Source organism: Microplitis demolitor, chromosome 2, assembly GCF_026212275.2.
Source record: "Microplitis demolitor isolate Queensland-Clemson2020A chromosome 2, iyMicDemo2.1a, whole genome shotgun sequence".
Classification (NCBI taxonomy): domain Eukaryota; kingdom Metazoa; phylum Arthropoda; class Insecta; order Hymenoptera; family Braconidae; genus Microplitis; species Microplitis demolitor.
In genome coordinates this window covers 3,659,096-3,671,700 of record NC_068546.1, presented here as the reverse complement: position 1 = coordinate 3,671,700, position 12,605 = coordinate 3,659,096, and the positions used below count along the sequence as shown (strand labels likewise).

General features: G+C 28.2%; 1 protein-coding gene and 1 long non-coding RNA gene across 6 annotated transcripts; one reads left to right on the top strand and one right to left on the bottom strand.

Moving 5' to 3' along the window:
• Positions 1–733: 733 nt before the first annotated feature.
• On the bottom strand, positions 734–7,861 carry LOC103579338 (chitinase-3-like protein 2). 4 transcript variants are annotated; one of them, XM_008560696.3, is made up of 5 exons: positions 7,543–7,861; positions 6,541–6,810; positions 4,632–5,577; positions 4,421–4,511; positions 734–1,112 (listed from the first exon to the last, which is right to left on the bottom strand). In XM_008560696.3, exons 1-5 carry the CDS (start codon positions 7,599–7,601, stop codon positions 1,057–1,059), a joined length of 1,422 nt encoding a protein of 473 aa, XP_008558918.1. In that variant the 5' UTR covers positions 7,602–7,861; the 3' UTR covers positions 734–1,056. The 4 variants fall into 4 exon arrangements, with proteins under 4 accessions (XP_008558918.1, XP_008558920.1, XP_008558919.1 ...); XM_008560698.2 differs by having other exon boundaries at positions 1,047–1,132; XM_008560697.3 differs by lacking the exon at positions 734–1,112 and adding an exon at positions 1,139–2,460.
• A 1,524-nt stretch (positions 7,862–9,385) lies between these two features.
• On the top strand, positions 9,386–12,302 carry LOC128668974 (uncharacterized). Of its 2 annotated transcripts, XR_008404523.1 has the most exons (6): positions 9,386–9,574; positions 9,849–9,965; positions 10,194–10,731; positions 10,805–10,887; positions 11,200–11,336; positions 11,840–12,302. It is a non-coding gene; the product is annotated as an uncharacterized LOC128668974 (long non-coding RNA). The 2 variants fall into 2 exon arrangements; XR_008404524.1 differs by lacking the exon at positions 10,805–10,887 and having other exon boundaries at positions 9,389–9,574.
• The last annotated feature ends 303 nt before the right edge of the window (positions 12,303–12,605 follow it).

Genomic DNA, 12,605 nt, shown 5'->3' with positions numbered 1-12,605 from the left:
AGTTACAAATAAACCAATGAAACAATTAAAAATATAAAAATAAAAAAAAATTCACGTATTGATTTTCAAATTATACAAACGCGCGTTTTTGAAATTATATCTTACTTACATTTAATTAAATTATTTTAAAATTTTTTAAATTTACAATCGTCAGTTACATTCGATATCATTTCATATCTGCTACTTTTAGACTCACATTCAATTATGATTCGCCATTTTCTACGTTTGAACCCAAGAAAATAGGAAAGTTATGAGTAATTTTGAGCTTTATACTTTTACAAAAATTTTGTAAAGTCTAAAATATTCGAATAGATTCATTCAAAAATTCGAATCCAAAGAGATAAGAAAATTACCATTGATTAGGCCCATTTTTAATTTTAATTTTTGAAATTTTCTTTTCAAAATTTCAAACGTTAGATAATTTTATTTCTAGACAAACAAAATAAAAAATTTGTCGACTTTTTCAACTTCAATTTAAAAAATTTTATAAAAATCAAAATCAAAAAGACTCATATTTTGAATCACGTACTTTATGGGCTTTAATTTTTTTGTTTTTAATATTCGAATACGTCTACCAACCATTGGACGAAGAAAATAAATTTCTAAGCCATTTTGACTTTAGCAATGCGAAAGTTCTTATTAAAATAATCAATTTGGAATCTAGTTTCAAATTATTCGTTATTTTTATTTCTCATAACTTACAAAATATATTTACAAAATAATTATCTGCAATTATAAAATATCACAATGACTCTGGAGGAAAGTAACAGAGTTGTATCTTTGACTTGAGTATATATGTCTTAAAATTGCCGAGGAAATTCGGACAATTATTAACAGCAAAATGAAATAATGAACGATCAGCTTCCCTGAGCATAAGTAGCTTATTAGTTAATTCAGCCATGTCTGACATAGTTAAATGTATCTCTGGTTCCTTACAACGAACGTAATACATTGTACTTTTTTCATCACCGTCAGCTCCATATAGATGATAGTAAGTACCGTTTTCTTTAAATGCTTTCATATCATCCACCAATGGAAACAAGGCGTCGACATCTTTTATTTCTCTTCCTCCATTCTCAAGATTGAGTTCCAGTCGTGGGCATGGCACTTCACTATTTAATGACGAATATGTCTGATTAAAAAAAAAAGAAGTTATTTTTGTTGCTTTTTAATTTTTCAAATTTCATTTTTTGAATATCTGATTCTTAGTCAAAAAACAAATTCGGATTTGCGTCTCAAAGTTGTCAATGAAGTTTTTGAGAATAAATTTAGAATTTAAAAATTGACAACAGTATAGAAAGTTATTCTAGTTTAGTCTTCAAAATAGTAATTATGACCAATTTTACCACTTTGAAGACTAAACTGGAATGAAATAGCCTCAAAATACTCAAAACATACAGGAATAATTTTATCCGCATTTGAACCTCAAAAGTCTCATTCGACGTATTCTCTCCCCTCTCTTTTCTATCTAAAATTTTTAAAATTCCAAAATATAACTTTTCATTCGTTAAGGATTTTAAGGTCTAACTTATAATTTAAAATCGATAAATTATTCACATTTAGACCTCATAGTTTTCCTTGAGAATTTTGAGTACTAAAGTAGAGTTACTTTCTAGGTGGCAAATAAAACATCATAGGAATTGAGGCTTTTGAAGACTAAACTAGAATTTATGTTTTGACTCGGGATTTTAATTGACTCATATACGCAGTGTTAGATTTTCTACTGTAATTATAAAATGAATAAACTTACCGATTTAAATACGCAGACGAAAATTGTCAAATAAAAAAACTTAAACATTTTATATTTATTCTAGAAAAATATTTTATCGTTGTTATTGTAAAAATACTAAACTCGTTAAAAATCGAAATTATTATGAGCTTAGATTTGTTGCAAGTTGTGTTTATATCAAAGCAACGAGGAAATGATTAGAAATTTTATATTCAATCTCACGTTTTTCTATGTTTAGAATAGAGAATTTTTCCTTATTATTAAGTAATCACAGTAAATAAGGAAAATTATCAATTTAATGACTCAATTATTTAAGATGATTCTACTTTTGATCTATTCAATAGCTCATTGAATTATCTACAGATTTTATTTTAATATCATTTTTTTAACGCCGTCGTGTTCAATTGCGACTTATATTTCTATAATTATAGATTATAATTTTATCGCGTTATTAACTACGCGTTTCTTCATAAATTTTTGACAATCGTTAATACGTTAGACGACTTACTTATTAATAGTTTTATTAATCACCATTTTAATGTTAATTAAAGTAACGTATCAGTTTAATCAATCTACCTATATTATTATTAATTTGCGAAACTATTTAGTTATTGTCGAATTATGAAAATGCCAATTTTCGCGTTAATCCGGGGCAAAGATTCCATTTCTCACTTCTTTCTTCTACTTTACGTCCTGTCAGTAAATTGTTTTTCTTAAAAAATACCCTCTGCCTATAATTGATAAAAATAATTAACACAATAATTTTGATAGAATAAAATTTTATTCATTAAACATTGAGCAATTATAACAACACCAATGTAATCATTATAATTACAGTAATTAATTCTTAATAAAAAACTAATAAATTATAATGTAGTTAATACTGTCATTAATTAAATTAGTAAGTAAAAAAAAATATTATCTTTTGAATTATAAATTTATACAAGTACTTAAAATTAATTCAACAACTTTTTATAATTTATAATAATTAAGTAATTAATTTGATTTAAAGTACAACCCATTGATTTAGTTATTTGATATAAATAATAGCCTCTGTAATCGCTTTATATTGCATGATGTTAATCACTATTTTTCTATTAATCACTAAGTTATATATTTGTTCATTTAGTATAATATATTTTTTAAACTGCATTTAAAACTTTATAAATATCTCAAATTCTTAATTAATTGTCTATTTGAATCAACAAATTAGTGCAATATGTGCGCAATTATTCAATTGTTTGTTAATGAATTAATATATTAAAATGTAAATCTTTAATTCTGCTTTTCCACTTTATCATTACAATTATTATTATTATTTATTTTTATTATTAATCCAAGTATTCTTTACTACATTGAGCAAGATTAACATAAACAAATACTATTAAATAGTAAATATTAATATGGAATTTGCGTAATATTATTTGAAGGTATTCTTAGACAATACCCCCATCCCTACTACTTACATTTCTCTCATAACCAAGCTGTTATAACCTCATTTAAACTTCATTAATTAATTAAAAAAAAACATTAAAGTAAAGTCTTCTCAGACAGTAAGTCTTCATCAGTTTTCACCCTTACCCATAAAAACGAATTGGATTTCACGCCATTACTACGTATTATCATTACAAACCGAAAATTTCCGACGGTTCCCGACGGCGACTTACTCTCTGAGAAAACTGTTAGTTACAAAACAAACAACATGATTATAATTTCACCCAGATATAGATTTGAAAAAAAAAAATACTTAGTTATTTAAAATTACTTTTAATAAGATTTGTTGAATAAATTCTAGTGAAATCTGTATGTTCAGATCGCAATCGAAAATTTCAAATTTTGTAGGTTAAAATTTATTTAACAAATTTCGATATGATCATCCCGATAGAAGCTTAGGATTTTTTTTCCGGCATGATTTCTTCCCCCACCCTTCAAATGTTGGTTTTTGTGGCTTTGCATATTCGCACATTCTATTATTATGGTAGTGGTGGAAAGAACTAATGGGGGAAAAATCCCAAGCTTTCATCGGGACGACTATACACAGGTGATTTAAAACTGAAAGTAATTTTTTGTAAAATCTATAACCTGGGAAATTATAATTACATTTTTCTGTTTCCAACTAATGCTTCAATTTTTTCTTTTAATTAATTAATAAAATTTTACCAAGGTTATGATAACCTTGATTAAAAACTCTGATTGAATTCTATTGAAGTTCAATCGGTCAATCGGAATGATCGTGAGAGCTTTCCAATTGACCGATTAGATTTCAACCGGAAAAAATAAAATATTAGCAACAGTTTTATTTTCGATTATTTTCCAATTGAATTCGATAATAATTTTTCTATCAGATTCAATCGAAAATAATACGTTTTTTCGGTAGTAATTGGTTTTAATCAGATTGTATCGAAAATTTCTGACGGATCAGAATTACGGTAATTACCATAATTTACGGAATTCGAGAGAGCTGTAGTAAATTACGGTAATTTACGATCATTCGCATCCACCAGGAATATCCAATTCGGAACTTTTTCTAATTAGAGTCAGGGGACATCTTTAAAATGTTCTGGGTACTGTCTACGGACGCCCTTAATAAATAACTTTGGCATTATAACCCCGGAGAGGTTAACCTATTCTGTGTACTGAATAAACTATTAGCAAGTATACGTGTTAGCGGGAATGTTTCATTAGTATTACCATCATTGCTTGTACATGATCCGCTCCAATCGTCGGTATTTAGTGAAAAAATCATGGCACCTCGGAAATCATTGGCCTTTATCCATTCGACCTGTGAATAAAACAACAAATTTGTTTGTCTATTAATATGCTTTTACTAGACTAAATCTTACTAGTTTACTCAGGATCTAGTTCGGCCGAACACGGCCATTTAATGCAATTAAATGAATACCTTTGCTGCGACGCTAGCTTCATCTTCATAAGAAATCCATTCATCATATCTATAAACATAAGCTGCTTGACTTTCCTCATCATAAACTTTATTACCCCCGACGCCAAGTAACCAACAAATCATTGGATAAAACACGAAACCATCGACCCCGAGTCTCCCGAACCCTCTAGCGGGCGCCATAATTCCATGGTTCTCTGTATTGTCCAGCTGATACGAGTGCCCATAAGTGGGAATCCCGATAACTATTTTATCACGTGGCATTCCTTTGGAAATCCAGTAGTGAGCTGAATAATTAACGTTCAGCGTTGCAGAGTAGCCCATTTCTGATGATCTGGGATAGAGCGGGGCATTCAATCCAGTTATGGGTAAATACCATACATAATAATGATAATCGTAAGCCATCAGGTTGACAAAGTCAACGTGCTCAGCAATGTTGGGGACGAAGTAACTTTCGTCGACAATGGCAGGGGGCGCAGCAACTGCTGCTGATAAAATTAATGTTCTGCCAGATCGATCGAATTCTTTGCGAAGCTCTTGGAGGAGTTGAACGAACCATATTTTTTGTCGCTCATTGTTGCCTAACCAAGCTGGGAATTCCCAATCTACATCCAGTCCATCTAGATTGAGGGCTTTGGTTATGTTTAAGACAGACCTTATAAATTTTTTACGGTTAGCATGAGTTTTGACCATCTCAGGAAAGCCTTGGGTTAGCTCGTTTATTCCGCCAGCGGAAATCATGACCTTCAGTTTGGGCTGGAGCTTTTTTAACGAAGATATTTCGTAATAAATTTTTGTATTGGCGCCCAAACTGAGGGTAGAGTTCACCACAGACGCAAAACCCACGATAATATGCGTGCAAATATTAGGGTCAATGAGAGCTGGACTGAGCTCCTTCGTCGTGTTCATGGTTCTCGGTAGGGTGTAGTAGCAGACCAGTATCTTGCTACTGTAAAAATAAATATACATTTATATTGACGTGGCAAAAAAAAATTTTATATGGAAAAGCGGTTGTTCATTGGCGCGGAATTAATAGGGAATCTAAATGAACCTTATAAGTTAACGTAGATCTAATTTTAGATCAACATCGAACTAATAGATCTCTTTAGATCTAATTTTTTTTTCTATTTGGCCCCAAAATATCTTTGAAAATCTAAATTTTGAATTTTTGTTTGATAGATTGCGTGTTTTAGCTTTAGTCTGCGTAGATCTACGCAGATCTGAATTATAGAACGACGGATTTAACTCACAGTCTGCAGGAATACTAAGCAATTCTGCAACCAATCTGACTTTATGCGTCTTACTTAAGTTTCTTAGCAACCCTATCAAAAAAATCCTAGTGGGATTACATGGGAGCCCATAGGAATCCATATAGGAAAGTATAAATTTATCTAAGAATCCATAGGAATTAATCTAGGAGTGTATGGATTTATATTAAAATCCATGTAGGAAACCATGGATATCTGGATTCCCATATAGGAAATCCACATAGGAAACTATGGGTACCTGGATTCCCATTTTGACATGGTACAGATTCCTACAGGAAATCGAGGTGAGTCAACATGGGAATCCATACTAGATTTCTACATGGATTTGGCATGGTGTAAATTCCCATAGGAACCCATGTAAGAATCTATATCGGGACCTATGCTAGATTCCTATAGGAAACCATATGGGAATCCATTAGAAAACGTCATGTAAAAACCCATATGGGAATCCAATCGAAAACGCCATGTGGAAACCCATATAGGAATGTAGGCTGGATTCTCATAAGTATTTTTTGATAGGGTTCCCTAAAAATGCTACCAGGGAAGTAGTCTAAAATCTTGAGACGATGTATCGAATAGTGGAATTTTAATTTGAAAAACTTTTTGTAATTTTTAAATTATTCGGGTTTAAAAAATAATGTTACCTTGAAGAGCTTCCAAAGGATGATGATGATGTGACAATTGTGGTGTTGCGGTCTGCATTTTGGTTTTCCTTCGACGATTCGGCGTACATCCTAGCCCTGCGTGTCCACGAAGCAATCGTGGCATCTTCCGTTGTTATTATAACTTCTAGTAATGGACCGGTTTCTAAATTACGCGGCGTTAATATGTCGGAACAAACTCTTATCGCGAATAGAGTACCGACTATTATAAACACGAAAGTTAGACACACTACTGGCGATTTCCAATTGGTTCTAAAAATATAAAATTATATTTTTTATTATTTTATTTTTTTGGAGTATTTAAGTACTTTTTTTATTTTTGTTCAAAATAAAAGTGTTTAGGCAAACAAATAATTTTTTCTAATTATATGCGATCATAAAAAAATTTGTTATGATAAATTTATATATTTTTTAACTGTACTTGTTACTTGTTAAGAGTTACAAACGATACTGAGTATTTAATAAAAGGTAATTTAATAAAAGTGAGGTAATTTTTTTTTTCTTTTTTTTTTTTTAATAATAGATTTAATCAATAACGCGATGACCTATTAATTAACGAAGAAAATAGACGTCGTATAAATTGATAATGAGAATTAAAAAAAAAAAAAGTTTATTTAATTATTTTTATTTTTAAAAAATTATGAATTAATAATTTAAATAAGCATATAATTAAATTAGAATTTAAAATTAATTGAAAATTAATTTTTATAATTAAATTTAATTGTAGATTTATTTTTATTTATTTTCAATAAAAAAATTAAAAATAAATAAAAAAAAAAAATTATTTTAATAAATGAAAATTTTTTTAATTTGAAAAATTAAAATTTTTTTTGCCGTCTAAATTAAAATTTTTTTTTTAATTATCAGTAAAAAAAAAATAATTTTTTGACTTTTATAACAAAATTAATGATAGAAAAATTTAAATAATTAAAAAAAAAAATTAGCTATTAATTTGATAAATAAATATATAAATATAAAACTTACTGCCGTACAGTTGTAAGTAATTCGTATTTTGCCTGTGGCACTGGAATTCGGTTGACCATTGATTGTTATTATTATTATTAACAATTATAATTATAAATAAATTAAAAACACTTTTTAAATAATAAACATATCTTATATTTATATCAAAGGTTATAATTGTAAATTCATAATTACTTTCTTAAATAAATAATTCAAATATTTTTTTTTAAATGTTTGATACCCTGTCAGTTCGAATAAAAACAGTGAATATTTAAATATATATATATTTTTGTTAATTCAAATTATAATCTTTATATTGTGAAAGGTCGAAAATAAATTGTCAACAACAGCTGATTCATGTCACTATGGTACTGGAAAAAAAGTTACTAAAATTTTGTTTAATCTAGGGAATTGTTATTTTAGTTTCTTAGTGACCAATGTGTACGCCTTAGTTGTAGGTGGCGGGATTTCTATTTTTTAGCCAGGATCGCTAGCCAGTTACTGGCCTGAAATCGAGTAAAGTCTAGATTATTTCTACTAGAGCAACTAGACAATGTTAGACAGTGGACAAAATAAAAAATAAAAGATAATGTCAGCAATTAATTATCTAAATAATGACATTCTGGTACAAATATTATCTTCATTAATTTATTAATTAATAGTTTAAATATTAATTACTACCCAGGCAGAGATTATTGAGGAATCGATTGATCTCCTGTCATTTCACTGACGATCTCTCTTAATTTTAAATTACATTGAAAGTTTCAAATTTGAATCGTACGAAATTAAATTGAAAATCTAAGAAAATTCTTTGAAAGAAACATTAAAATTTAAATCAACTGGCCACTGGACAGAACCCCGGAGTCTGGATGTTCGTCAGCTGAATGGTTGTTCTCAGGTTACCCTAGTGAAGATTGTCGAGATCCGGGTCTCTTTTGCCTCGTCTTGAGTTTAGACTACGAGCCACGATAGTGTTCGCGAAAATCGCTTATCTGTTTTAGTTACTCTGTTGAAGAATTTTTCTTTATCAATGACCGGTTTCATCTCTTATCAAAAGAAACGATTAAAAACGATTAGAAAAAAAAAAAATTATAGGGTAAGAGTACCAGTACCCATCCCTAAACCAGTAGCCAGCCACCTTATGTTAAATTATATCTACATATATTTTGAGCCAATGTTAAAGTATAGGCCCGGCTGGCTACTGGTTAGGGGCAGCTCCCTTAAGTTGGCGGGGGGAATTCGATTTTTGGCAAATTTTTTTTAGCAATTCGTTTGTTCGTCGATTGTTCGTCAATGTTCGCTATAAATAATTATTTGTTCGTTCTTTATTTTTTTTTAAATAAATTTTTAAAAATTTATTTGAAGTTAGCGGTGACTATACTCATTTTCTATCTTTTTTAATTTTTTTTCCATTTATCTTGATTTGTTTGTTAATACCCCACCAAAAATAGCGTTTGTTTGTTTGTTTTTATATTTATAATTAATTATTAAAATTTTAATTATGCCCGTTGATCTAATAGTAGTTGTGCGCATGCGCAAGTGTCTGCTCTAGGTTTAAAATTTTTTATTGTTTTCATTATTATTTATGTTTTAATTAAATTAGTAATCTTATCAAGTAATTATCAAATCCTGTTGATCATCTAGCACATCGTAAGAGTATCCAGGTATTTATCGGAGAGAAATGTCAATAAGCCACAATAAAATATGAAACGAAAGAGTCCTCAAAGAATCTTAGAAAACCACTTTTAATATTATTATTATTATCTTTATTTATTTAATATTTAATACACTCGACTAATTATTTTGTTTTATCAATATTAATTATGTATTAAAAATACTGAAAACATTTTAATGTTATTTTCATTTACTCTTTTATAATTTACCGCTCTGTTTTGTAACTTACGTGGTGTGTCACCTATTATCAAGTATTTTAACTTGCCGTTCAACTAGTATTTTTGTGTTACACAGTTGGTCTCATAAATAGTTGGTAAACCAATTACTAAATTACAAGTATCATCGAAGTCAATAATAAATAAATATAATATTGGAGCAGGTTTGTAAAATTAAACTAATAATTAATTATTTATTTAATATTAGAGTAGACTTATACAATTGAAGTTATTAATTATTCATTTGCGCAATTTTTATAAATTTATATTTTGCGTCTACATTGAGACTCAAAATAACTTAGCCTAAGAAATTTGATGAAAATTTTAATTAATATTTATTATTAAACATCATTTTATAATTAAAGATGTTTTTCTAATTTTTTTTTTTTTTTTTTTTTTTTTTTTTTTCCAAATATTAAAATTTTTTTTATTTTTCAGTTTTGAAAACAATATTTTTATACCACTTATCAAAATGGAGCTCAACTCTATAATGTTTCACCAATCGGATGTGATTCTTTCATCTAATCTCCAACATTATTTGTCCTTCATTTATATGTAAGTATATTACCATTAATTATTAGTATTATTATCAATAAGTTTTTGAACTCTGAAAATTTTTTGATCAGTACCCTGATTAAGAAAAATGATTTGCTTGATGTTGAGTGTATATCTATATATTAGTCGATTCAAATTGTTTTGAATCATTCCAAATTATTTTTGTTGATCAGGGTAACAGTTATATTTTATGATTATATTATTATATCGATTATTTTTTCTATACAGAGTTGACTAGAGAGGCTATGCAAACTGGAATCCGGGATGTAGACTCACTGAGTCACTGGTGATAATTGGTACAGTAGATAATATAAGTTGATCGTTGATGATGGACCGATCGGAAAGAGTTTTTTGGCTATTGAGACTATTATTAATTAAGAGCGTTTCGATTATGCTGGTGCGGAGAAGAAAAAGTTCTGTATCTACATTGCTATCGGTCAAATGAGATCTACAGTAACTTGGATCGTGAAAATAGTGACGGCACTGCTATTAACTATTCTATCATCGTATTCGATACCGTGTCTGATGCTGCTCTTTTCTTACACTTTTTTGCCATGTGCCATGGCAGAACTTTTTTTTTGTGACAACGGCAAACATGTCTTCATTATTTATGATGATTTGTCAAAATCGGTAATTGCTTACCATTAAATACTTTTATTTTTGAGACGACCTTTAGGAAATGATGCTTAGCCTCGTCATGTATTCTATATTCATTCTCGTTTTCTTGAAAGAGCAGTAAAATCCATTAAATGTACATAAATAATTGGTGAGTGAAATGAATAATTTATTAAATGAAAAACATGAATAAAATACGTTATTAAATAATCATATGATATTAGAGTTCGGACCGTCAATAATTTCCAGATGTTTCATCAAAAAAATAATAGTTAAAAAAAAATGCCTTTAGTTTTCCAAATTTTCAGTTAAGTATTTATAATTTTTTTCATAAATAATTCGTAAAAACAGATCAAAAATCATTATATAACTGTCAGTTTTTATTACTGAGTAGTATGACATTGAAATTCATAGGCCTCGACCATTTTTGGATATTTTGGAAAATGAATTATTTAAAGAAAAAGTTGTTTTTTGGAATATCTAGATGTATACGTTTTTATTAAAAGTTTTTTATAAATTTTTTCTGAAAAAACAACAAAATTATTATGTTTATTTGTTTCTATTGCTGAGTAGTAAATACGAATCATATTTTTTGTTAATAAAAGAATTTTGTTTTAAGTTTGATTCAGAATTACAATAACCAAGTTAGTTTTTCCATCCATCATGGCAAAATACGAGGACTCGTCAAATTACTTTAATCATCCATGGGATCCAATGACTTTGAGGCATACGTAAACATAGTTGCATTTCAACAAGGTAAATTTTAAATTGTTTATGAACCTGACATTTACAATCTAATGATAATCATATTTGTTTTAGCAAGTAAATTATATCAAGAAAAAATTTATTTTTTAATTCAACTTATAAATATTCAATTTTGACATGTATCCATTTCATAAATTTTTTTCTTTATTATAATTTATTTATTCAAAAAGAAAAAAAATTGTTTATTACATGTCTATACCAGTAAGATAAAAAAAGTCTCAGATCATTGTAATTGTTGGCTGAGGCGAAGCTGAGGCTGACAAACTTGTGATCTGAGACTTTTTGTATTTTACTGGCCTAGGTATGTAATATATATATATATATATATATATATATATATATATGTGTGTGTGTGTATATATATATATATAAGTGCGCGCGCGCGTGTGTGTGTGTGCGTGTGTGTGTGTGTGAAAATTATTAGATATCGGCTATTTTCAGACACAATTTAATTAAATCATTTAAATAGTAGGCTTATGATTTATATTTTACAGGTGCAACGCTTTTACTGGGACTTCCTTGATAGTAAAAACTATTTGACTGTCTCCGAAGCCGATGAGTTACTCCAAGCGAGCAAACTTCGGATTAATATGTAGAATGATGATATCAAAGACAATAGAAATCGTTAGATTTCTATTTAAGAGTGATATGTAGATTTCTATTCATATTTGATAGTCGTCTATTAGTGTACGGTTGACTGAAGTAGTTTCTTAATAAGTTTTTAAATCTTTTAAGTATACATATTGTCATTATAACTTTAATGTCTCATTTATTCCTTTTTTTTTAACTTAATTAGTGTAACTAGAAACCATTAGATGTCTGTCACTTCTAGTTATGTCTTGAGAAAAAAAAAGTAATTATGTAAAATTATTCTAAAAATTTAGGAAAATCTAAAATAAATCTATTAAGTTTATGAAAATTTTTACTCTTAATAAATGCAATATTTCGTTAATTAATTTTATACTGAGAAAAATAGTAATTTTTTCAACAGTTAATGGAAAAAATTTTCTTAAATTTGCTTGTTTTTTAATTACTACCCAATTCATTCATTGTTATGTATCAATTAATATGACAAGAATCACAGCTTTAAATAAAACACAAAAGACACCCAATAACTGGTGCAAACTATTTGACATTTTTTGGACAAGATTAAAACTATATGTTATTGTTTTAGAGTAAATCAGTAAAAAAAATATATGTATATATTCATATAATATGGTTTCTTATAATGGTTTTTTGCAATTTATTATCGATACAAAT

Bases quoted from the DNA above. Each gene is read 5' to 3' on its own strand.
- LOC103579338 (XM_008560695.2), bottom strand. From the start codon at position 7,601: ATGGTCAACCGAATTCCAGTGCCACAGGCAAAATACGAATTACTTACA. The intron at 6,811-7,542 runs GTAAGTTTTATA...TTATATTTTTAG, and splicing joins TTACTTACAACTGTACGGCA to AACCAATTGGAAATCGCCAG. The intron at 4,512-4,631 runs GTATTCATTTAA...TTTTATTCACAG, and splicing joins AAGCTAGCGTCGCAGCAAAG to GTCGAATGGATAAAGGCCAA.